At 38.2% G+C, this 25,211-nt stretch overlaps 1 protein-coding gene across 1 annotated transcript; it reads right to left on the bottom strand.

Annotated features, from left to right (window-relative positions):
- Nucleotides 1-8,708: 8,708 nt before the first annotated feature.
- On the bottom strand, nucleotides 8,709-21,094 carry LOC139732994 (uncharacterized). The gene is made up of 13 exons (XM_071643833.1): nucleotides 20,875-21,094; nucleotides 20,002-20,127; nucleotides 19,079-19,189; nucleotides 18,185-18,356; nucleotides 17,226-17,297; nucleotides 16,758-16,829; nucleotides 15,652-15,723; nucleotides 14,547-14,618; nucleotides 13,431-13,505; nucleotides 12,253-12,327; nucleotides 11,220-11,291; nucleotides 10,253-10,330; nucleotides 8,709-9,759 (listed from the first exon to the last, which is right to left on the bottom strand). The coding sequence occupies exons 1-13, from the start codon at nucleotides 21,092-21,094 to the stop codon at nucleotides 8,709-8,711; spliced, it is 2,268 nt and encodes a 755-aa protein (XP_071499934.1).
- Nucleotides 21,095-25,211: the final 4,117 nt, after the last annotated feature.

Below are 25,211 nucleotides of genomic sequence, written 5' to 3'. Positions count from 1 at the left end.
TCTCAACAAAGATGAAGGGTGCTTTAATTGTCTGAAAGTCTACTACCTGCTCATTGACTGCCATGTGATCACTATCAAGGCAAAGACGGGTCAGCCAGCTGATGAAGGCTGTAGCGGTAGCAACTGAAAATGCCTGAGGTAAATAGTATGCATTAAGATAAGAAATTTAGCACCAATTTCAAGTGAAATACCAATACAGATGAGCTTCAACTTGAATGATCAGGAGATCTGGGGGGCATTTCATGAAGGAACTTGTCGGATAAAATATCTGACAAGTCAATTATATCTGACAAGTTCAGAGAAATTCTGTAGTCTGATTGGCTGATTTCTCTGAACTTGTCGGATATAATTGACTTGTCAGATATTTTATCCGACAAGTTCCTTCGTGAAATGCCCCCCTGGGGGGCATTTCACGAAGCGTTTTGGTCGGATATTTTTCTGACAAACTGTTACAAGCTATAGAAATCCTTGCATCTGATTGGCTGAGAGCAAATTGGTCAGACAACTTTGTCAGACGAAATGCTTCATGAAACGCTCCCCTGATCATATAAGAGACATGTACTACATTGTATTAAACTGTGCATACGTCAATGAACTCACCTTGAGTTGACAGGTACGAGAGGAAGATTTTACTCACACTTGCAAAAATATGGTGATAATTTGCACAGAGCAAATCATGAAGGAACATCAGTAGATCTGTGAGTCTGTCAACGAATGCATTCTCTTGTTTGTAATCCCGTTGCTGTACACTCGCTGTTGTAGCTATGTCATGTGGTGTTTGTTTCCAGTAGAAAATGGCAGAACACTCACATTTTCACTCTTTGCATAAGAGTTGACCAGGTCCCCCTAGTGCAGACACCCCCCCCCCCAACACTTTTATGAACACATCTTGGCATTGTGCCTCCGTGCACATCAAGGCATCTCCATGTGAAAGTAACTTCATGTTGAACCAAAAAAAAAAATAGATAAATTCATAGAAAAATTGCTCTCATGTGAGCATTCTCCAATATTTGGTAAAGCTCATATGATAATTCTTCTCCATCTAACTTGTGAGTCGTTGGAAGTTTTCTGGAGTTTCCTGGCTAAGTATGAAAAAAATTCTCTCTTTGTCATTTCTAAAGGAGCACCTTTAGAGTACATTTTGTGGAGAAAATTATCTTTCACAGATGAGATGGTGGTAAAATGTTGGAAATTACATAAAAGGATCAGTCGATTGTGCTATGTAGACTTATCAATTTCGTATCTGTCACTTCCATTATAGGGAGGGGGGGGGAGTTTTATGCACAACCAAGTTGAATATCAGTGTGTGGACAACATGTGAATGTAACACACACACAGACACACACACACACTCACACACACACACACACACACACACACTATGCCATGTTTACTAGTCTTGTCTCTGTACTATGTCCAAAAGTGGCAAGTCCCTGGCAATTTAATGTGGTTTGTAGAGCCATTTGGCTTGTTTGTTTGTCTGTTTATTTGTGTATTCATGGTTAAATCCCTGCAGTCAAGTGTGAAAAGGTTTTCAGCAAGACCATGACTTAATAACAAACAAACATAACATGAGTCAAAGTCACAGGCTACTCCTGTTATTTACAAAGGCCTCAGGAGCGGTAGTTTTCTTTCGTTATTTCGAAATTTTAGAATAGCTGAACAAATAAAGTATATAAAGATACATGTATATAAATAGTACTTTCGCAGCCTGAATTTTTACTTTGTTGTTCTAAAATTTTTGTTTTCACTGTGTTCAGTGTACCAGGGGTGCACTATTCAGAAAAATCACAATGAAGAAATGACAGGACAGTAGGAACAAAAAGGAAGGAAAAAAGAGGTGAATAGTGTATTCTCCAGCAATAAGGCCGCACTAATTTTCACAGAAAAGAAACAAAAAAACTTGGGGTGCGGCCTATATGCCAGCACAACCAAATCGTGGCCTGTTCAACCTAGCGAATAAGCTGCTGAACCAACACAGTAATCATGTAAGGGACTATGCAATGTGCCAATGAGCACCTCCATGTCATACAGTGATTCAATCAATCTTATAGACAATAACGCAATGTTCTGCAATCAGTTGACAACTTGTATTTTTTGTTTCTATTGTCATCACCTACTAACCGCTTTTGTTTCCTTGCCAATGTGGGGGAGATTTTTTTTATTTTTAAATTTTTTTTTGCTTCTTTTTGTCGCCAAAGTTGGGGTGCGGCCTGTGCAGAGGTGCGGCTTTGTCACCGGAGAATACGGTATTAGGAGTAAATCAATCCAGGAGTTCAGGGTTTTTAGAATATCCAGAGATTTCCCAAATATCATGGAGTATGTTGCATCATTCAGTTTTTGTTAAAACCTCAATGTTATATATGTAAGGAAAGCAAATGTCATTAATGTATGAATGCATCCTACCATTTTGTACAGTTTTCAATAAAGAGCTGAAATAAACTTATACTTAGTTACTGCATAATTTGTAATACAGCAAAAGCCCTGACATGTGGACAATTATTCCTTGCAGATTGTATATAAATACAGGATATGTACATATACATATACAGTATATATATACATTATACTGTATATGTTTATAACATATATGTGTACTTATACGTAATAACATCAAAAATAAAAACTGAAACCAAGCTCATGCTGTAATCACCAACAGTTTATTTTGGCACACAAATTTATGAGCGGTTTGCTTTTTCTCAAGTAACCCTGATACTGTGAGAACAATCTCTCAGTATCAAGAACACTTGAGAAAGAGCGAATCGCTCAAAAATGTGTGTGCCGAAAGAAACTGTTGGTTATTTCAGCATGAACTTGGTTTCAGTTTTATTTTTGATGTTATTGTTACACCAACATGTGGACAATTTACTCAATATATATATATATATATATATATATATATATATATATATATATATATACATACATATATATAAGTATTGGAACAAGTTCACTCGGTTGACAGCAGGTTCATCTGCATTTATTGCTACTCGGAGTTTCATGTCACCTCCATGAGGCGCAATCATCAGGCAATCAAAAATGTGATGATTGCGCCTCATGGAGGTGACATGAAACTCCGAGTAGCAATAAATACAGATGAACCTGCTGTCAACCGAGTGAACTTGTTCCAATACTTCTGTCTAAAGCTCTTCCTTTGAGGATATCGAGCACTCTTCATAGAAGGATAGAATCACAAGTGTATATATATATATATATATATATATATATATATATATATACCCACACTGTATATACTTAATTTTTGTAGTTGTCTCCTTATATTACTAAGATTCTGTTTGTGAGCTTGCGATGTGTCACTAGTGGTAGTTCAGATGTACATCATGCATGGCTTTGCATGTGCCGTGAAGTAAACTTAAAACCATTATATCACAGCAAGCAAGTTACATATATGTTTCTGCATATCATGTATACATATATGTATATGTGTATGTGCATCAATGTATATATATATATATATATAAAATAAATGAATGTATACATATATTACACACATTCACTCTCATTGCAAAACTATGATTTACTAAAGCAGTGTCAAAATGTGGACAAGTATGCCAGAATACACCAACAGTGTTACACATTATGATTTAATCCGTCAGTGCATTACTTAGACAGGAATGACATCATACAATCTTCAAGGTGATGTTGCACAACATTATCGGCAAAACTTTGGTGACCACGTGATTTTACAAGTATATATAATAGGAGATAGTTATGGACATAGACTCAAATAGCGCCTTGGGCCATCTTTGATAAATAACAACTTGCGCAAGAGTTTTGTGACAACTAACTCCAGATGATTTTGATTTCTTTTGATGTAAAAGCAAATAGTTATAGAAAGGAGACAGTTTTAGTAGAGTTTGACCTTACTAGAAGTGCTGTCATCATTTGCGATGGTTCAACTTGTACACGTTTATTTTGTCTGTGTAACTCCTCATAACACACAGTGTGCGTGTCACATGAGTCACAAAGCTCTCCCAACATTAAAGAGATAGTATAGTATTGGCGGAGATGAGGATTGGGCTTTAAATTTTTGCGAGATACCCGAAGAAACCACTAATGAAATAGTACAAAGCATACCATTCTAAGAGGAATTCAAAGTTTATTTGATGAAAATTGGTTTTTGGAATGGCTGAGACATCTAAAAACAAAGTAATACAAAGCAATCGTAATAAAAGGTGGGTCCCACCTTTTCTAAGAATCACTCTGTTTTAGATATCTCAGCCATTTCAAAACCAATTTTCATCAAATAAATGGTGAATTCCTTTGGGAATTACATGTTCTTTCATATTTCATTAGAGGTTTCTCGTTATCTCACCAAAAATGTTAGGAATGTGAAATTAGGTATTAACCAAAACTATACGATCCCTTTAACCTCTTTCATCAGAGCATTGTACATGTATATACAGTTATGTCAATAATGTCGTGGATAAAAAGGGATTACTCCTTTTAGAACCAGTTTTAACACAGTTACACGAATGTCATCAACCGTTCATACCGTAGGGCCTAATGGTTCGTGATGTGGGGAATGGCAATGATCGGAATCTCCAATCATCACAAAGTTCAGTGCAACACTTTTTGCTGGGTGATATACAGTATGCGTTAATCTTTAAGGTACAAGGTACCACCGAGAGGACGACGAGATGATTCCGTACGTTCTCATTTTTTTTAAAGGGTTGGAGAAAGTTCAGATCCGGAGATTTCGTCCTCCCGACTACTCGGGTTCTAGAAAACATGAAGGCGAGACATGAGATGTCGTCTTCTCGACCTCTTGAGGTGGGCGAAGTTTAGAAATTATCTCGTCTCGTCCGACTCAGTGGCACGGCACTCACTCTCAAGCTTCTCAAATCACAGAGATACTTAACGGTCAGATTCCGTGTTTCATTTTGGAAACAGGGACCATATAATGCACTAGAGCACATGGTGTAAGTGTAACATAAACAGGTGAGTGTTTGTGCATTTAAACACCAATATGTTCGTGTAGCGGTCCTCTTGGGCAATATCACATTATAATACCAATGAGTGTAGTGCTTATACATAGTTCCATACGCGACCCATCTTTATACCAAATAAAAATTAATGATTGTACAGTCACATTGTAAAATTACTCTTTCTTTGTTTTTACAAGATGTACGTTATTCCCCTGTTTAATTTTCATTTTCATCGTAAACATCTCGTCTTTCCTTGTGACTGTGAAATTTCTGTTTTTCTTATGGCTCCTCCACCCAGTGTCGTCGGAGGTATTTTAAATGTTGTCAGGTTGTCCGTTCGTCGATCCGTCCGTCAGTCAGTCCTTCCGTCTGTAATCAATTTTGTGGACAGTGTGATATGAGAAATGTTGAAGGTATCCGAATGAAACTTGGCATAATATGTATGTATGAGTGGATGAAGTTCTGCCTAACAACTTTTGAATGCACACAATCAAGGTCAAAGGTCAAGGTCAAATTCTTAAAAATTGATTTAGCTATTTCCCCCAAATCTCTGCAACGTCTGACGGTGTTTTCATGAAACTTAGTGAATGCATGGAATACCATGATATACAAACAACCACTGGGGAGAGTTTTAGACTATGGGGTCAAAGGTCAAAGGTCAAAGGTCAAGTGAAAAGGATAAAATGCCATTTTTCCATATCTTAGACATCGCTCATGTGATCTTCATGAAACTTTTTATACATGCATGTACTGCGTGACAATGCCTTCTCTTGAGAATTCTTGGGTCATGGGGTCAAAGGTTAATGATCAAAGGTCAAGTGAAAATCAGAAAAATTGTTGATGCTGAAATAACACCATAATACATACATATTCTAAAAGGGAAAAAAATTGGGCCATGGTGTCAAAGGTTCAATGATAGTGTGAAAATGCCACCATTTTTACCGTGTTTTGACAGTAGCTCAAAAATGTTGTAATGTAAATTGGATATTACCAGTTAGTTATTATTGTGAAGAAAGACCTGGGCCTTGGGGTCAAAGGGCAAGAGTCACTGGTCAAGTGAAGATATTCAAATTCCCGTATACTTGCTCTCTGAAAAATCTGAAGCAATCAGAAGTGAAATCTGGTTCGAGTCATGTATTAACACTGAATACATTTGGTGTTGTGCCATCACACTTTCAAATATGTCGTCAACTCAACTGTCGTCTCACACTGTCAAGATGCACTATCAGCCTGTGGGAGAATAATTCGATGTGGCGGAGGCATACCAGTCGTCATAGCGACATTTTCATTCTTTTCTTTTTCGAGAATTGTTGATAAAGGCAAGCTGATTTGTTACAATGAAAAACGGTTATAGCCAGGAGAATGATTGTAAATATTTAGACTGTCGAAAGACCATACGTGTGGTGATGGTTCGCAGAGAAGATGTTGTAATAACCCAGGCATGCCAGGTCCACAGAAATTTTTCTCACCGGTCACTCGTCTGAAGCAAAATTTGTTGCTTCAGACGAAGTAAGCCTCTATCCAATCACAGTCTGATGAATCCAACTTGTGTTGGTCAACTATCAGGTCAGTGTCAGACATGTCGGCGAAGCGAGATCGTCCGATGAAGGAACCAAGCTCAGAGCTTAGTTCGCCATCGGCGCCATTTGCAGTCGCAAGTCGAGGCAGTGTCGGATAAGTGTTGAGTCAAGTCCGGTGAGTGCCAGGTTAGTTGGATGTGTGTCAGATTTGTGTTGTGTGGCCAACGGGAGTGTCCAGCCGGTGTCCGATAACTGTTAAGTGTAGGTTGGTAGGTTGATTAGGGCCTGAGTCTTGGTTCTGGGGATCTTCTGGCATTGGTATCACCCTCGGTGAGTCTTGGTGCGAGTCTCTGAAGCTTGTCGGGTCAGATTTCATTGGAACTCGTCGTTAGGCCAAAATATTTGCATTTTGGGGATCAGATGAGCCTCCGATAGTCAGTGGAATGGGGCCTAAGGAACAATTCAAATGCATCATCATGTTTGTTTCATATGTTGGAAAAACTGATTATCTACGGTTATAAAAACTGGTTCATTGCGTCTGACACAAATTTTAGAATTCTAACAGATACAACAACGAATTAAACTGCGCAGATGACATTGCAGTGTTATGCTATAGTAGTGAGCTAAGAGTGCATACTTTGTTTTACTGTTTTTTTTTTTGTTGTTGTTGGTTTTTTTTACTGGAGATATCGTCAGGTTGCGTGTACGCAGTTCAGCCCCCTAGCTCTGCTCATCTGCAAAGCTTTGTCATGATCATTACCAAAACGTTACCAGCTAGGCTTACTTATTCTTACATCTGCGCCGTAAGGAACATCAGATTATCTCAATTCAATATCGCAGAGGCTTTAAATATTATACCACAGTGCCTCTATCATGTCTGTAATGAATATATTACAATCGTACAGAAGAACACTTGGAGAGCGCAGACCTCCTCCAAGCACCTCATTTTCACCGTTATTGTGATTTCCACACTTGATAATCACAATCGTACGTTCTCACTGTGTAATAAAAGATAATTAATGGTCATCATCATGATACAGTGTACAAAAGAGTGATGGTGATGCCAAGTAATCTATTTATTGTGCAGTTTTATTGACATTATGCTGAAAATGGCCATATTTCCCAATGATAAAGAATCCTACAAAAAATGAAAAGGGAACAACCCTGGATCCAGACGATGATCTGGATCACTGCCAAATTGTAATCATCTGTTACTTGTATCACTATCAATTTTCCCTGAAAATTTTCCCTGAAAATTTCATCCAAATCCGTTCCTAACTTTTTTTGAATTATTTTGTAAAGTACACAAACAAAGAAACAAATAACAAACGCCGGCAAGAACGTAACCTCCTCAGCGGAGGTGATGCGAATGATGATAGGCCATGGCAAAGTGTCTCGTGTGTGTGTGTGTGTGTGTGTATGTTTTGTGTGTGTGTGTTTTGTGTGTGTGTGTGTGTGTGTGTGTGTGTGTGTGTGTGTGTGTGTGTATGTTTTGTGTGTGTGTGTGTGCGTGTGTTTTTGGGGGATTGGGACAATGCATGTGCACATTATGCACATGTTGTACCAGTAAAGCTAAGTGCTTTCACGGACGGGTGTACTTCGGCAATGATACGTAAAATGCTGGCAAGAATCTCTCCCTTTACCCTGTTCACACCCCTTTTATACCACTTTCATCGTTTTTTCAGGGGGACAAATATGCATGATAGTTGAGAAAAGTGTCACTGCAGGACTAACTTTCTTCGCAAAAATGGATTTCCAAGTTGGCAAAGGGCATGCAGGCTTTCACAATATATTCTTGAAAGGATATTTAGGGAGAGAGTAATTACATCACAGTAAAGGCCTCTTTTTCTTAGAACGAGATGAAAAAAAAAGCATACTGGTAGTTCCAAAAAAAAATGATTATTTCAAATTAATTGTTCTGTTCTTTGTAATATGGCGATTTTCATTGTGACTGCATTTTATGTGGACACAATGTTCCAAGCACTTTGCCTAACAAGGCCTTGCATAAGCAACGATGAACTCACAAATTTTGGTAACATTTCATTATCTATTTTCCTTCTCTAATGAGTGAAGGCACAATTGTCCAAAACGCTACAAAACCTTCCAAAAATATACTTTTATGTTTAAAATAGATAAGTCACATAATTATTTGATGAAATAGGTCAAAGAGGAAATAATTTATGTTTGGACGAATGAATGGGCAGCACGTCGAGCACGTCACAATAGGTTTTTTATGACGTTAACCTGTGATCTTGTAGAATATGGTGTAGAGGTACGGGTTGAGAGACGAGTTGATTGGGAGGACAAACACCACCAGCCAGGCGTAGATGTCCGAGGTCAACGTGATGAAGTCCGCCTGGACCAGGATCCCTAGAATGATGATAGGCATCCAGCAGAAGAAGTCCGTCCCAACGATGAGCGACATCTTCAGCGCCATCTTGATGTCGTCGTCCGCCCGGCGACCGGCCTCGGCGCGCGCGAATCGCACCTTGATAAAGATGGCGACGTAGCAGATGAGGATGATGATGAAGCTGATGAAGTTGATGCCAAGGAACACGGCAATGGAGAACTGCCAGGTGGCGGAGGAGGAGGAGGCGACGGTCCTGAAGAGTATGTGGTTGTACTGGGAGAGCGTGTGGTCATCCAGCTTCGCGTTGAAGTCGGTGTGTTTGCGAATGAGCGGCAGGCCGACGCAGACGTCGCTGAGGCTGTAGGCGTCGGGGTTGAGGTAGTAGACCAGGACGGAGACCATGCCGAGGAGGATGGACGCCAGCCAGATGATGGCGACGACGACGCGAGCCAGACCGACACCAAGGCGGCGTTCGCTGAACGGAAACACGATGCAGATGAAGCGGTCGATGCTGATAAGGGTGACGAGGAAAACGGAAGCCTCGCTGCTCAGGAACGAGATGAACCCAGCGATCTGGCAGGTGACGCTGGCCCGCCACTCATCCGCCCGTCCTTCCCAGAAGTACGTCTCTCCGATGACCACGTCCATGATGGCTAGGATTAACATGTAGACTCCCATGAGGAAGTCGGACACGGCTAGGTTGCTGATGAGGATGGACTGCACCACAGCCACGGTGGTTGACGGCTTGCTCCTCATTCGCATGATGATGACGCAAGCGTTACCGATGAGGGCACTTATGCTGAGGATCCATATGAAGATCTTGATGGTCACGTTTTGCAGGAACGTCCTCCGACAGGTGAAGAGAGGGTGGGCCGGCTCCACCGTCACACAGTTGACGACGTCCGGAGCGATGCAGCACATCCTGGGGTCGTAGACGAACCTGCAGGTGGTAACAGCATATTCTGGAATTTAATGGCAATCGAAACGAAACATCTTCTACAGATGACCATCTGTCAGTTTTCATCAAACGAACTAGTTCTAGATCATCATTATGCATGTTTCTCGCCAGGAGGGCTTGTGAGGCATATGAGGCAGTACGATATTATGTAATGTGTTTTACATGATTAGTCATGTTTATGCCTTACTTATCTATTATTCATTCTTTATATCAACATAGCAGATATAGAGATATGGAGAGTTGGTCATTCGTGTGTTCACAATGCGAAGGCAATAACGCGTTGTGTGTGGAATGTGTTTGATATGTTCATGTCATTTTCATATTTTATCATTTATTGTTTATATCAATACATGGACGGACGAAGATAATTTGACCAAGCAATTTCAAAAAGTAATCATTACTGTACGTTGAGTGCCGGCCTAGTACTGCTGATTCGACAATAAAAAATCTCTGAACAATGACAGGACAAACTTACAAAGCTTGGAAGTTTGGCCCAGACTCGAACATATCTGGATAGATTTTGATGTATGATCGAAGTGATGACCTCAAGTGTCTGTGGAAAAAAACAAAACACGAAAACCACCACCCATGTGAACATTTTTACTGTATGCTCATTCTTTATTTATTCATAATTAGTTTTTTATCAACACAAGAGAGATTATTGTCAGAAAATAATTTCTCGTCAGAACAATAACCAACAAAGATTATGGGTATCTTTAACACGAATTGTCTGATTTTCCTCATTTTTTCCCGTAAAAGTCTAAGTGAATTCCGTTTAGATACGTGTAGAAAACCACAATCTAGTAAGCAATTTCCAAATTGGTCTGTAGTTCTTGGGAAAGAATTAAAGCATTCTGATATGGAAATTAATCATAAGTGGCACAACAGCATTTTATTTAAGAATTTTAAAGAAACATAGCTATACGCTATCATTCTAAAAAAGTCCCATTCATAATCTGGAGAAAAGGGATGCCATCTTTACGTATCTAGCACATTAGAGAAAAAGAAAATCATTCATATTCATTTTCTTTCCTGACATTAACTGACAAAGGCTATCATTCTAGGTGCAAAAGCCAGTCTTTGGCTGAAGTTGATGTCCCTTGCGACTACGAAATTTAATAAGAATGATTATTGTACATATAGGAGGTTAGACTTTGACTCATAATATCACAAATGGGGGTCCCTAGTTCAATTTCCATGTGCTGATGTCCTTGGATAAGATGTTTAACTTCGTTTTCAATTTAATGTTTTACAATTTTCCCTTTGACAAAGGCGTAAGAATATAGGCAGGCTCTACCTAAGACAATCAACGCTAGGGTAGTAATAGTGGCAGGGTATCTTGGCAGAGCAGTGTTAACACTGAAGAGCTTATATACCTTGGGTAATCAAGGACATCGTCACATGTTATACTATTTCGCACTGCAACACCTTGTGATACTCACAAATCGTCCAGTGCCATGAGGTGCGAGAATGAATGCGGTTCGATGGCGCCGATTGGATTGTCCTGGAAATTCCTGTTATGGGGAAAAATGCCACATGTCACTTTGGGGGTGAGAGGTCATCTGCATTGGTAACATATTTACTGGTATACTGGTTGTTATATTTGTGAAGACAGCATCATGGATAATCATCATTTTGTATCTTACTGTTCCGTTTTAATTGTTACGCGGTGCAAGTGACTTCTATTACTGTTTCATGGTAAATAGTTATTGTTACAATATTACGTCCCGCCTGAACGTGAACGAGACTTCTCTCTTTCCGTATGCCGAACACACAAACAAAAAACGACAACGACATCTGATTTAAGTTTGATGTGTATTCATTCAGTGGTTTATATATATAAATAAGAATACACATTATACAAAAACAATGTGAAACAAACGAAACAATCGATAAGGATGGCTAGATAATAACGCTTGCAGTCATTAAGACAAATTAATTTTATCTATCTGATCAATACATTAACATGCATGGGTGACTTGGTTGACAGAAGAGAAGGAATGTTAGAGAGAAAAAGTGACATTTTAAGAAACTAAGGCTTCGTAGGATCGTCAGCTCCACATAGGGTGCACTGGTGTTTTCCTATGACCAGCGAAAATGTTCATAACCTGTTCACTTTTAAATTCATGTTACACACCTGAACAAGCGACAATGTCCAAAGCCTGTTTACTTTAAAATATGCATTACACAGCTATATAAACGATTGGGATTGGATGGAGTTAATCTTTTTTAAGATTCATATTCCATATTCCACATTTCATACAAGTTTTATATTCCATTTAATTTTGAAAAGAAATGTTTTTGACACAATGGTCAGTTTGAAACAAAATTGTACAAAATGTATAAGGACGTATAATTAACATGTAATATGAGGAACCCACTAAAAAGCAAAACTTGTAGGATGTGGGTTCCAAAAATATAATATAGGCTTTCAGTACAGTATATTCAATGCAAAAGGAAAGGTATGCTACTCACACAACTTGAAGAGAGTTTTCAAGTCCGTAAAACATCCCCTGGTTGATGCTTGTCAGGTTATTGCTGTCCAGAACGCTAAATTACGAACGAAGGAGAAGGGAAATGAAGATTAGATACAGGTATCATCTGTATGGTTTATCAATAACATCCAGTCTATGATTGACAAAGTTATCTGAAGTTACATCTATGCAGTATAAAAACAGTGTTAAAAAGAAAAAAAAGAAGAAAAAAAAGAAAAGAACAAGTAAACGCAATATTGTTTGAATTAAATCTCAAGAGTGATAGAAAACACGAACTAAGTGCCTACTATTAGATTTATAGGAAACAGTGTTTAAAGGGATAGTACAGTATTGGTGGAGATGAGAATTGGGCTTTTAACTTTTTGCGAGATACCAAGAAAACACTTATGATATAGTACAGAGCATACCATTTTAAGAGGAATTCAAAGTTTATTTGATGAAAATCGGGTTTGGAATAGCTGTAACATCCAAAAACAAAGTAAAACAAAGCGATCGTAATAAAGTGTGGGTCCCACACTTTATTAGAATCGCTCTTTTTTAGATATCTCAGCCATTTCAAAACCAATTTTCATCAAATAAACGTTGAATTCCTCATAAAATTACATGCTCTTTCATATTTCATAAGAGGTTTCTCATTATCTCACCAAAAAATGTTAGAAACCTGAAATTAGGTCTCAACCAAAACTGTACGATCCCTTTAACCAACAGCTAGGAATGATTCTGTGCGCTCGACTTCGTTTCCAGCTTACAAGACTGAACTTTGAAATATGAAATATACTTAAGTATAAGGAGAATATACGGTGATATTATGAGATCGGGAGAATGACTGTAATCACACTGATTATCGTTCCCTCAACCTTTGAATGTTTAATATTAACATTTCATATGGATGACCTGTGATATAAAAATCATACAAACGTATGAGTAAGCAAAACGATCCCAGTGTAAGGCACATCACAGCAAAGAATATTTCATGACCTGCTTATGCAGAATATGTTCGGCGTTGCGAATGTGCTACATTAACGTGCATCTTCTCAATCAGACGAGTAGATCAAAGATTTCTGTTTAAGCCTTTGCGTGCCAGATGCTTGCCTCATGTCCATAGGTATGTGAAATTTGTGCACATTTTACTCATTGGCACAGAAAAGGTTAACTTACAGTCTGGAGAGTGATCCTCCGATGTCTCGGAAAGCACCGGGCCAAATGTCACTCAAGGAGCTGTTCTCAAAATCACTGAGGATTCAAATTTGTTATAAAAGTGTCGAGGGAGAAAATACATTTCAGAAATATTCATTTGACACAAGTAGTAGACACAAATAAAGAATACGCTCATTCTTAACTATGAATCGAACATTTCGCGATGCACCATAATAAAACACTGTCAAAGACACTTGTGAAACATAAGGTATTTCGAGAAAAACTCTTTAAAAGTTGCTTTATCAATATCACCGCAATGAAAGTAATCACCTGGCTATCCATCGTGATAAGCAAACTGTTCCATATTAAGGCTGTCAGTTACTACACGGTCATAAAATTCTCGTAAAGTAGTTCAGGGCATGGCGCGTGTATAGGACTTGATCACAAGTCAGTACAAGTAAGCCCTACATCTTTAGTATACCTCTGTCCGCTATCTCACACGTTACCACATCAATTCAACCGATGGGCAAAATTGCGATGTGCCATTACAGCAAGAAATAGCCGCTTCACTGATGACGGTGTTCAGCCTAATCGCCCGTGCGAATTACACTTTGAAGCAAAGAGTTAATTTGGACAAATGAGTCTTGTGGCATTCGCTCGATATGTTTCATTGTGCTACCCAGAGGAATTGCAAATACCATTAACACAGTGAATAAGGTAGAATTGATATTTTGGACACCTTGGATACTTTATAAGAAACATAAATACGCAAACAAGAATACGAGTAGTTTGTAATGGAATGGCTTCATACATTGTAATTTTATTCATCCAGGAAGAAAAACATTATATCTAATGATGGCACTTAAACCATGTTGTTCAATATTGAATGCTGCTCTCCGTTCGTTATGAGATCACTGATCCACTCATGATAATGTAACAAGCTTGTACACGTCGATGTGTTTAGTATTAACCAGAAAGCAGTTTACAGTCTACAGAGTCTACAGTATTATATTACTAGTACGTTATAAACTAATATGCATTAAAATAAATGCTCGAGGTTCTTCTTTAACATTGTTTAATATCTGGGGAAAATAATCTTTGTTTCGCGCAGTGAAATAAAAAATACCCTTCACTTACATCAGAAAGACGTTATGCATTCCACGAAAGCATCCTTCATCTAGTCGTTGAATCATGTTGAATTCCAAATATCTGAGAATAAGTGGGAAATTGAATAGCAGGCTTGGTAAACAGGACAACAACAATACTTCAGAATTCACAGTCAGCTGACAGTACTTCCGCAACTATCTTTAAATATACGCAATGCTAACAGTTGTAATTCACTCAAAATTAGTGATGAAAATATGTTGCATGTATTAGTATATGGGTGCCTTTTAACCCTGTGCGTACAAGTAACTCTGAGAAATAATTTTTAGCTACTCTCTGAAAGAAAAATGTTTTTCATGCAATCTTTTACCGGTTCCTTTAGGGTATGTGATTTGATATAATATGAAATGTATTGTGCATGACCACTGACTGAATAAAAAGCTATCGATAAACATACAACAGTAACTCTTATGGTGATAATGTACTAATGTACTCATTAATAGATGTAAAATACTGACGTGTTTGTGACTTTTAAAACATTTAGAATAAAGATAACTTTCTTTTTTTGGGGGGGGGGGTATGCGAGTTTTCGGCGAATTTCCAAGGTAAAATATTATTTGCGTCTCTGAGATTGGATGTGATGGCTTAGAATAGAAACATTCCAATAATAACATTGGTTTGTAGAATTGAACGAAGGTAAACTGATTAAATATACTCATATCATGTTGCCATAATCATAATTAAACTCCAAAACTTCTTAATTGATTGTTGGACTAAATCAGATTAAAATATGATCATAAGAAATTTAAAACGAAATGATAAGCAAAAAAGACAAACAAACAAAAAACAAAATCAGAGCAAAGAAAATTAGTTATTGAGAAAACTATGGTGTAATTAAACTTTCTGAAAATTACAAAGTTATTGCATTTTTGCTTCATTACAGGAAATTGCAACACAAAGTGACTTGACAGCTGCAAAATTATATTTTCTTACTTGAATGACAGAAGTTACGTAGTACGCCACTTCACAAGCAAACTTTATCATGACATATATGAAGAGATAATATATGAAGAGATACATCATAACAATGTTTTAAGTATTGCGACATCATAAAATGGGATTGATAGTCTTGACTTACAATACTCGGACGTTGATGAGGCCTTCAAAGGTGCCGTTTTCCAAGTAGGTCAAACTGTTATTAATGGCGTCTCTAACAAGTGAAGAATGAAAGTTATTGGGCTGAATGAAATTACTTGTTTCATTCTGGTAGGCAAGGATTCTAATCGATCATTTAAAAGCACAATTCTATAAATTGTTCGATGATGGAAGTACAGCGGTATAGTTGATATGAATTTCAAACGGAGTTTCCAAGTTCGATGTTTTAACCCAAGATGTCCCCACCGACCCAGGTGTGAAAATGATCACGCAATAGGGAATATTGATCTGGCCCTCTTAAGCGAGCAGTGTTAACACTGAAGAGGCTCCCCTGGGTAAATAAGATCATTTTTATTATCATTCCAGTTTTCAGTTATGGCTTGTTTTACTTCTTAATCTAAAATATCATACTATGTTATATCAAAATACTCTTTCAGGAAGAATACCTCGTAGATTTGCGGTCTTTTAAACATGAATGTTGTAAATATGTGAGTGGTGAGTTTGAAGAGAAACGTGAATGAATCAATATTTTAATAGAAACTGAAGTCACTTTTTCCTTTCGAAATGGATATCAACCGGTGAGTCACAAATGAAAATCAAAGATGAAACAACTGTATATTATAAGCGATGTCAACACAGGGCCGTGGAATGGGGGGGGGGGGGGTCTACTCCACCTATTCACCCTCACACAAACGCGCACACACATACACACGAAAGACCCTCGGCGGCCTATTATGTAGTAATAGTGAGACAGAAGAATCTTTACGCGCACGCCACTGCTGCTGATTAGCATGTCACGTACTCCAACATATTGATTTTCATCCTTCATTTTTCATCATGTATAAATGTCCCATACATTTTCAGAGACAGATTAAATAAACTCATCTTCATTTTCCGTATTCACTTTTAGAAACCTAATATTTGTTTAAATTTTGAGATGCTCATTAATGATGCACATAAAATTCATTATCAACATGTTTTCACGTTTACAGGTATGTACACATACAATGGTATATTATGATATGACTCGTAAATGTATATATTTTTTGTTCGTTAAAATTTTAGGTGCAATGCAAACGAGACTCATACAGTCTGTACACTCGGTGTAATCCGTGAAACAACCCGGGAGTCAAGCGCCTGAGCTGACAGCTGGAGAGATATCTGAAATAAAATGAGATTAAAAAACAAAACACAACAAAAAGAAAACTATCCAAGTTAATCCATTTAGCAATAGAAGTACTAAATACTTTTGTATATGTGTTTGTCTGTTTGGCTAGTTCTTTCTTCACATAGACTATATACACATCCACATCAGTAACGCTTCAGTTTAGATTAATAACTGTGTGAATAATACATATACACTAGATAAGACATAATATGCCTCCCATCATCAATATTTTTTCACATGTAAGAAATCTTAGTTTGAAGCCAAAGTGAATGTATCTTAAACATGTAACCAAACATGATATGAATGTAATCATAAGCAATATGAAAACACACATAAAAATGCATTGAATATATAATTATTCATTGGTAGGTGAATCACATAAAACTTACAGTGCATGTACGTTTCCGAGGCCAAGAAAATCACCTGCGTGTAGTTCGAAGAGTGGAGTATGGTTCAAATACCTAAGAATGGAAAATGGAAATTGTCCTTCTTTGTGTGGTCAGGTAGACAGACATACGTATTACTTTAGATTTAGGAAAAAGTGTACTTGCATGTATGTTGCTATTGACATGACGACATCATATAGCTATCTTTTCCAGGAGCAATTTCCTTTGGTTCCTAGTTTCCTGTAAGACAATGGGCCCATTCATAGAGAATTCGGCTGCGAATGGTAGAGGCAATGTATAATAATTGCAGTTACGATGCCAGAAGAAAGAAATACAGCCCTTCAATTGAGAACAGCAGTTACTATTGTATGTAGCCCATATAAGCCATAGCTGTAACATAGCTGCCCGGATATAAGCCCTATAGAGAAATACCGCTATATTTTCATCTTCACTTCAGTTCAATTCATTTTCATTTATCTTGAGCCCTTTCAGCAGGAGAAGTCTCTGACTTTGATCGTGATTTTCTTTTTACTATATTTTATTGCTCAAATTTCGCTAAGAGGTTTTTTAAAGACGACATAACTTATTGTAACCAAAGGGAGTTTGCTGTGGCTACGACGGAACAAAATCCGTCCTTCTGTAAATGTTGGTCGAAGAGTGTCGGATACGGCGGCAAAGTGGTTCAGACGTATCAGGGCAATTAACCCCCGAGGACAATTACCCCCCCCCCCCCCCCGGCTAAATACTGGTTAGTAATAAGGCTAGAGTAAAGATTTATATAGGGTTAGGGTTAGGTTTAGGGTACAGAGTTTGGCTTAGGGATATGATTAGGTTCAGGATGAGTATTAGAGTTAGGGTCAGGGGGTAATTGCCCTAGACCCGGCTTAGAAAGGTCTGTTAGCTACCACACCATCACCACCTGCACTCCTTATTCTGCACCCTGTTAAAGGCGTTATGCTTACACTATTGTCGCCTTGGAGGAGCTATTGCGGGCGTGGTCGCCGCTCCACGTGTCCGAACAGTTGATCCAGAAAGGCACAAAGTTCTCCAAGGCGCAGGGCGGGGCTTGGATACCATGACCGTCGTAGTAAGTCTTTTCCCCGCATTTACATCTGTCGGGACACTGTGCAATGCCTTTGAAGACGATGAAAAGCAACCATAAAGAAGGATTTTTTTCTATTAATTTTGTGTGTGTGTGTGTGTGTGTGTGTGCAAAACAGGGGTCAAGTCCGATTCAAAGTGACTTTATTTCCCTAGTCTCGGTGTATTCTTGGTGTAGAACTTGTAAATGTTTTACGTCTGCATTTCACAATAATGCAACATCTGATATTAATGAAATAAAATTAGACATTCAGTTCTACTCAATTCAAATCAATTCAGTTCAGTTTAATCTAATTCAATTCAATTCAAATCTTTTCAATTCAATCTAATTTAATTCAGTACATTTGCGCTACATTTCCATCCAGCAAAGGTAATTATAAGTACGTAGACAAAATATACATTCAATAGATCATAGTGTTAATTTGTAAGAAATACAAATCATAAAGTTTGATACAAAATATACGAACAAAGGAATAGAAACAATGCACAGTGTTCAAGGGTGACAAACAATGTAGCGACGGGAAAGAGTGATCTAGTAAAAAGTAGAGCTTGTAAACGCAGATCATTCGAAAATATATATATTAATATCATAATGTACCCAGATTCATCTGTTTACAATTAGAGTTCTATGCAACTTATACATGTAGGCCCTAATTATATGATGCAGATAGGTCTAACCGACTTTTTAAACTGGTTTCGTGTGTCCGATTTAATTGTGTTTTCATATCTACCCCAGACAGCTCAGCTTCGCTTACCGCAGTTTTCCTCGTCATCTCGGTGGGGGCAATCAAACCACCCGTCACACCGGAACTCCCGCCGTACGCAGATGTCTCCACTCCGGCAGTGGAAGTAGTCGGGACCACAATCTACCATTAACAAAGAGCGCAGAACGTGGTCATTGCTCAAATTGATGAAATTCTTCCATTTTTTGAACTGATTGACAAATTGCCCTGCATTGAGGGTAAGTAAGCGCTGAATCGATCAGTGTTTTAATAGTATAGCCATGACAAAAAAAAAAATAGGATCCATTGGGTATTCATACTCGAGCAGGATTCGAACTGATTATTGCTCCTAAATCCATCGGTGAACGTTTTGCCTCTGTCCAATCACTTTTGCTTGATCATAATTTTGAATCCGCCATAAATTCTTTAAATTTTTATTCTAATTCTAATTTGCCTTGTACCTTTTTTTTTATTCAAGATCTTCCTCTTCAACAAGTCAACCTTTTTGGTCTCCGTCACTGTCTTCTGTTTTTTTTCTTCTCCACCTTCCAACTCCCCTTGACCTGCTTCATAAAATATCACATTCATTCAATCCTAATTTTTTCATCATCGGGATCATAGTAACATAGAATCGTGCTCCAGGCGCACAAAGAGAAGTGGGTTGAGGACTGCGCTACTTGCTTAAGTATTGATATCTGTTGTTAATTGGGTGGCACGACATTTGCTCCTCATTTTCTCCAAGGACTTAGGGTTAGGGTTAGGGTCAGGATTAGGGTTAGGGTTCGGGATAGGGTTGTGATCGGGTTATGGTTTAGTTTGATATGAGGATTAAGATTGGGGCTACGTTTATGTTTCTGCGTAGAATTTATGTTTGGCTAAGCGTGCAGATATTTCATGGGAGCAATTGTCGCAGAAGCAAATGTCATGGAACCGGGTATAATTGATATACGACTTACTGCCACAATTCATCTCGTCGGAGAAGTCGTAGCAGTCGACCTCACCATCGCACCGTGCTGCTGCCAGGATGAACTGAACCCCAGACAGGCAGGCGAACTCGGTTATCGAATCGCCCATGCCAGTATCTGTCAATGATTATAAATTGCAAACAATTCGACTCACGAATAGTATATGGGTGCTTCGCTATGCTAAAAAAAAACACAACAACAGACAACCAGACAAACAAATAAATGGATATGCACGAATGTACCAATTGGTATTTCGAAGACTTCTTTGTTGTTTGTATTCGTTTTTGTTGATTCATATCATTCGAGGTGAGAAATGTCTTTATTTGTGAATTGTTAAATCTGCAAGCTACAGTAATGTCAAATAACCAAGACCTCTTCCTGGCAGTACGCAATGTCGTTTTAATCGGTAATTACTTCCAAATCATGTCCGATTTCGTTCATCATTAATTTTCTATCAACTTTGTTGCCTTAATTCATCATAGCTTTCAGGAGAGTCCAAAAGAAACTGTGTATAGAAATTCACGTTCCAATGATGGATATTGATACTCTAAGTAGGAATGTGATAAGAAGACAATGAATAATGAGAATCGATTCTTCCACTCGCGTTAACGTAGTGGATCAACGTTTACATGGCACCATGATGAACGGCACAATTAATGCACAGAAAGTCAAAGCTGACACATCAATGGCCTATTTCATTTTAAAATAAGTTGATATAGCAATTCTTGCTGGAATTGCCCGATTGTCATGGCAACGACAAGATACCAACTTTCCAATTGGCCATTACTATGGGAAGTTGCCTGTCCAGCAAAATTGCCACAATATCAACTCTTATGGAATGGGGCCCACATGGCAAAGGCCTACCGTTTGCGGGGACGGAGTGAAGATTCAACGCGAAGCCACCGAACTCTTGTAGCCGGTCGGAGCAAAACTCAACCACGACATCACCGCCGGGAAAGAGAATGGATGTGGTATTGCCAGTGATTATCATTACGTCAATGGACTCCGTAGCGTCGTCTGCTGAGACGTGACGTATTGTTAGAGAGTCCCATATCTTCTCGACGTCGAAGGCGTAGACCAACATCAGCACCTGACGGGAAGACAGTATAAAAATTGACTTACCTTCTCATTCAATGAGGCTATTCCAAATCTCAACAGAATGTTCTACGTCCAGCTAAAACTCCAGACAACCGACGTATGTATAATCATAATCATTATACATGCAGGCATGATTTTTTTTTACGTATGCATGATTATCATAAACCTATTTGATACAAATGATTAAGACGCATCAATGTGTGAATGTGAAGATTCCTTCATGGAAGCCTTATGCTTTTTGTATGATTTCATTATCATTTAATAAATCTGAAATAAATGACTTGAGGAAATTGTTATTCTTGACGTGCCCAGACTGGATGTAGCACCTTTCACAATGATGAAAGTGTTGGCTTAACACCTGTCTTCTGTTTCCTTAAAAGGGCCACAATGCTTCCCACATTCTTTAAAAGAACGAGAGCCGTGATTCTTACTTGTCTAACAAAAAAAAAAAAAAAAACATAGAGAGAAAGAGAGATTGTGAACGATGAGAAGTATACTTGATATCGGTTTGCTCGAGGAGGGGGAGGCAGCAGCACAAGTTAGTGCCTGACACCCCAATGCTTCCAGAGTTGGCATAATTATGTTTTCTGGCATAATTGTTTTTGTGCACGTCACGAGACCGTCACCTATACGAATCATACAGCCCACGAGTCATATAGCTCACGAGTCATATATACAGCCCATGAGTTATACACCTCATACACCTTAAAAAAGAATAACGCTTCAGCAAGTAGTCTTATGCCAGGCAAAATCTTATTTTTTTTTAAAGAATAATTGTGGCATAATTATCACAGAAATGTCTCTTCTTAAAAATTCTTGTCTCTCTGGTTGTTTGTTTGTTTTGAAAATAAGTATGCGTTTTGTCTACTGTGATACCTTTTTGGGATTGTTTGTTTGTTTGTTGTTCCTTTGTTTGATATGATGTGGCATAATTTCATAGCAATTGAGCGTAATTATGATTTAAGACATCCCCCCCTGCACAATCTCATTTATCACGCTGGCCACACTCGCCTCTTTGAACCTGTACTTAATAACTCCTCGTGAGGTCATTAGCTCGTCTCGATCGCGCAAGCTACTATCATGATTTCGCCTCTTCAACACTTCCAAGTGGTAATTGTGAGAAGATTAGATATGAAAAGAGGCTTAGTCAAGAGGAGAAGGTACAAACACTTGACAAAGAACATCCAACGCCATTTTCAAGTGTCAGAGCTGTCTCAGAGTTGTTCTCTCAATACTCTCAGAGTAAAGTTTACGAACCAAATAGTGGTAGTTTCATATATACTGGAAAAAGTAGAATGAAGACTTTCACATTTCACATGCATTCAAAAGTTAGTAATAGCTCTCTCGTCCACATAATATAGGTTTTACCGGTCATTTTCATAATTTTGTCATTCAAGTCCCCATTCTGAGCATTCAATGTTAGTCTCGCAGCACTGAAGCAGCAATCAAATTCAAAATCCGGATATTCAAATTTACTATATCGGAGCAATCAATCTTTCATTTGGGTCATTCAAATCTAAGATAGGAGCATGCATTTCAGCGATGAGCATTCAAATTCTCATTTCAAACCCGCGCGCCGCGGGCTTGATTTGTGGCTCGTCAAAAAACAATCGAAAAAAATCGGGAAAAAAATTCAACACCCATGAATTTCAATTACCAAATATTTCGCCCTTAGATTTTTCCCATCTAAGAGGGAGGGGGGGGGGGGGCTTGACCCCAATTGACACCGCCCCCCCCCCCCTGGTCCCGCAGCCCCAGACCCAACCCCCTCCCACACTGAAAAGCGCCAATAAAACGAATTTTCAACCGTGTAATGACCAAACGATAATGATTGTAGGCCTCTGAACCGTATTGATGTACACATTATGAAGTCACCTTCTGATCCCGGGGTGTGCTGACGCGCCATTCCGTTTGATCACTGTGAGGATAATGCTCTGGGTAGTTGGGCGATACCAATGTCGTGATGTAGTTATCGCGATGGACACTCCCATATTCAAATGCATCTGTAAAATGAAGAAAAAACAAACAAACAGAATTGTCTCATCATATAGATTTTCACACACTCACACACACACACACCTTGAGACATAACTTATTTATAGCAAGAGGTATGGTAAGTTTTTAAAGATTTCTAAAACATGTAAAATATTTTATTGAATTGATGATATACTTGTATATGACACGATTTAGTCAAGTTATTCGGATTGTTTCACTATTTTGCTACTTCGTAATATGCAAAAGGTCACTGTTTGGATTCTTAATTGCTCATTTACGTTTAGGTGTTATAATAATGATAATGATGATGATGATGATAATAATAATAATAATAATGATAATAATGATAATAATGACAATAGTAATAATGATGATGATAATAATAATAATAATGATAATAATAATAATAACAATAATAATAATAATGTCTGATTTGCCCAGGGTAGCCTCTTCAGAGTTGCCACTGCTGTACCAGAGGCCCCTGCCATTATTGGCACCCTAGGTACCCATCTACCCATCCAGGTACCCATCTAAACACCCGAGTCGAGAGGGACATTGTGGGTAAAACATCTTGTCCAAGGACATCAGCATTGGGCGGGATTCGAACTCGCGTCCTCCGATCGGGAGTCGAGAGTCTTATGCCACCGCTCCCCCACATTGTGAATGGTACAAGGCACAGTTTTATGACGCTTTGAGGGAACTTCGTGAAACGAGTCTTTATATTAGAATTTTAAAGACGGCAATCGTATAGTGACTGATTATAGTCTCAGTATAGTGTATTGTACTAAAAAAACTATCTATCGTTAACTTTAGAATGAACATCAAAAACTATCGCAAAGATTCTTTAATATTGCATTTGGTATCTTGATGTGTAAATATGTTGCAGTTCTAACCGGGCTTAGTGAATAGAAAAGAAAACATGAAATAAGAACAAGTGACAATTGAGATAGGAATAAGACACTTTTTAGATGCGTTTGAAGCGAATGTTTCGCGCTTTGCCCATTCAGGTATAAGCAAATAACAATAACGAAACAAGGACACAAAGATAACAGGTTACACAAAATATGAAACTCACAAGAAAAAACCCTTGAAAGCTGTGCAAAGCGTTGAGTAATCTTTAACTTGGTTATTGACGAGATGATATTTCATACCACCCTGAAGTATCTTCCAGTGTCTTCCGAGAAATCTAACTAAAAAGCTTAGACCTTAGACGATGACATTTAACATTTTCTTTTTTGTTTGGTAAGTTTACTTGAAGTCATTAAGCTTAAAGTGCAATTAAACCTTAAGGCATGTGTTTGTATTCATAAGATTAAAAAACAAAATTGACTGTAACACAGAATAGACATTCTTGAAGTTTCAGGTGACGCTGAAACTCGATGAATGTATAAGTGCACGAAAAATGTTGATGAAAATATTGCTGATATTAAAACAATACATTGTTTTCACACGTACTTGTACAGTCTCCTGCCCTGGTGGAGGCGACTCTGCTAGTACCAAGGCTGCATCAAGGCACCCTTCATTGCGTTAAGGATCTCTTGTTGCCTACTTACTGAACAATTTTCTATTGTTTCCCATTATAAATACCATTAACACTCATGTAGGTATGTAAGATGTTATTCTTTTGAGTAGTCTGAAAGAAATGCATGACTTCTTTGTTGTTGTTTTTTTTTTTTTTGCTAAGGCGTCGTTATAACGGCAACTCTCGGAGGTGTAATTAGCTGTGAATAGGAATGGCCCGAAGGCATATAATTCCACTCTTAACATTTTTGGTGGAGAGAAGGAATCTTGAAATGCATTTGAAGTTGGATTACCTCCACGCCTATTAAATTTCCCTTCGGATTGACGTACTACAAAATATTCTTGAATTCAATTTTTTTCTCTCTCTATCATCTTTGATACACGTGGTATCCTCTTAAAGTTGCATCAGTTTTTTATCCATCTATCTTTTTGTCTCCCCTCCTCCTCTAATTCATTTCCGTTGTTTTTCTCCTCTTTAGATTACTTTTGTTTTTACATTAGCCAGTTCAAATTTCAAGCCACTTACGTAGTTCTCGTTTGTCTTCATGTAGTCTTTGTTCCTTTGCTCAACTTGTTTTACATGCATT

The sequence above is a fragment of the Diadema antillarum genome, unplaced genomic scaffold (assembly GCF_040938485.1).
Source record: "Diadema antillarum isolate AM-2024a unplaced genomic scaffold, OU_Dant_1.0 seq00000459_RagTag, whole genome shotgun sequence".
Classification (NCBI taxonomy): domain Eukaryota; kingdom Metazoa; phylum Echinodermata; class Echinoidea; order Diadematoida; family Diadematidae; genus Diadema; species Diadema antillarum.
Note: the sequence above shows the minus strand (reverse complement) of the source record. Positions and strands in the feature narration are given on the sequence as shown.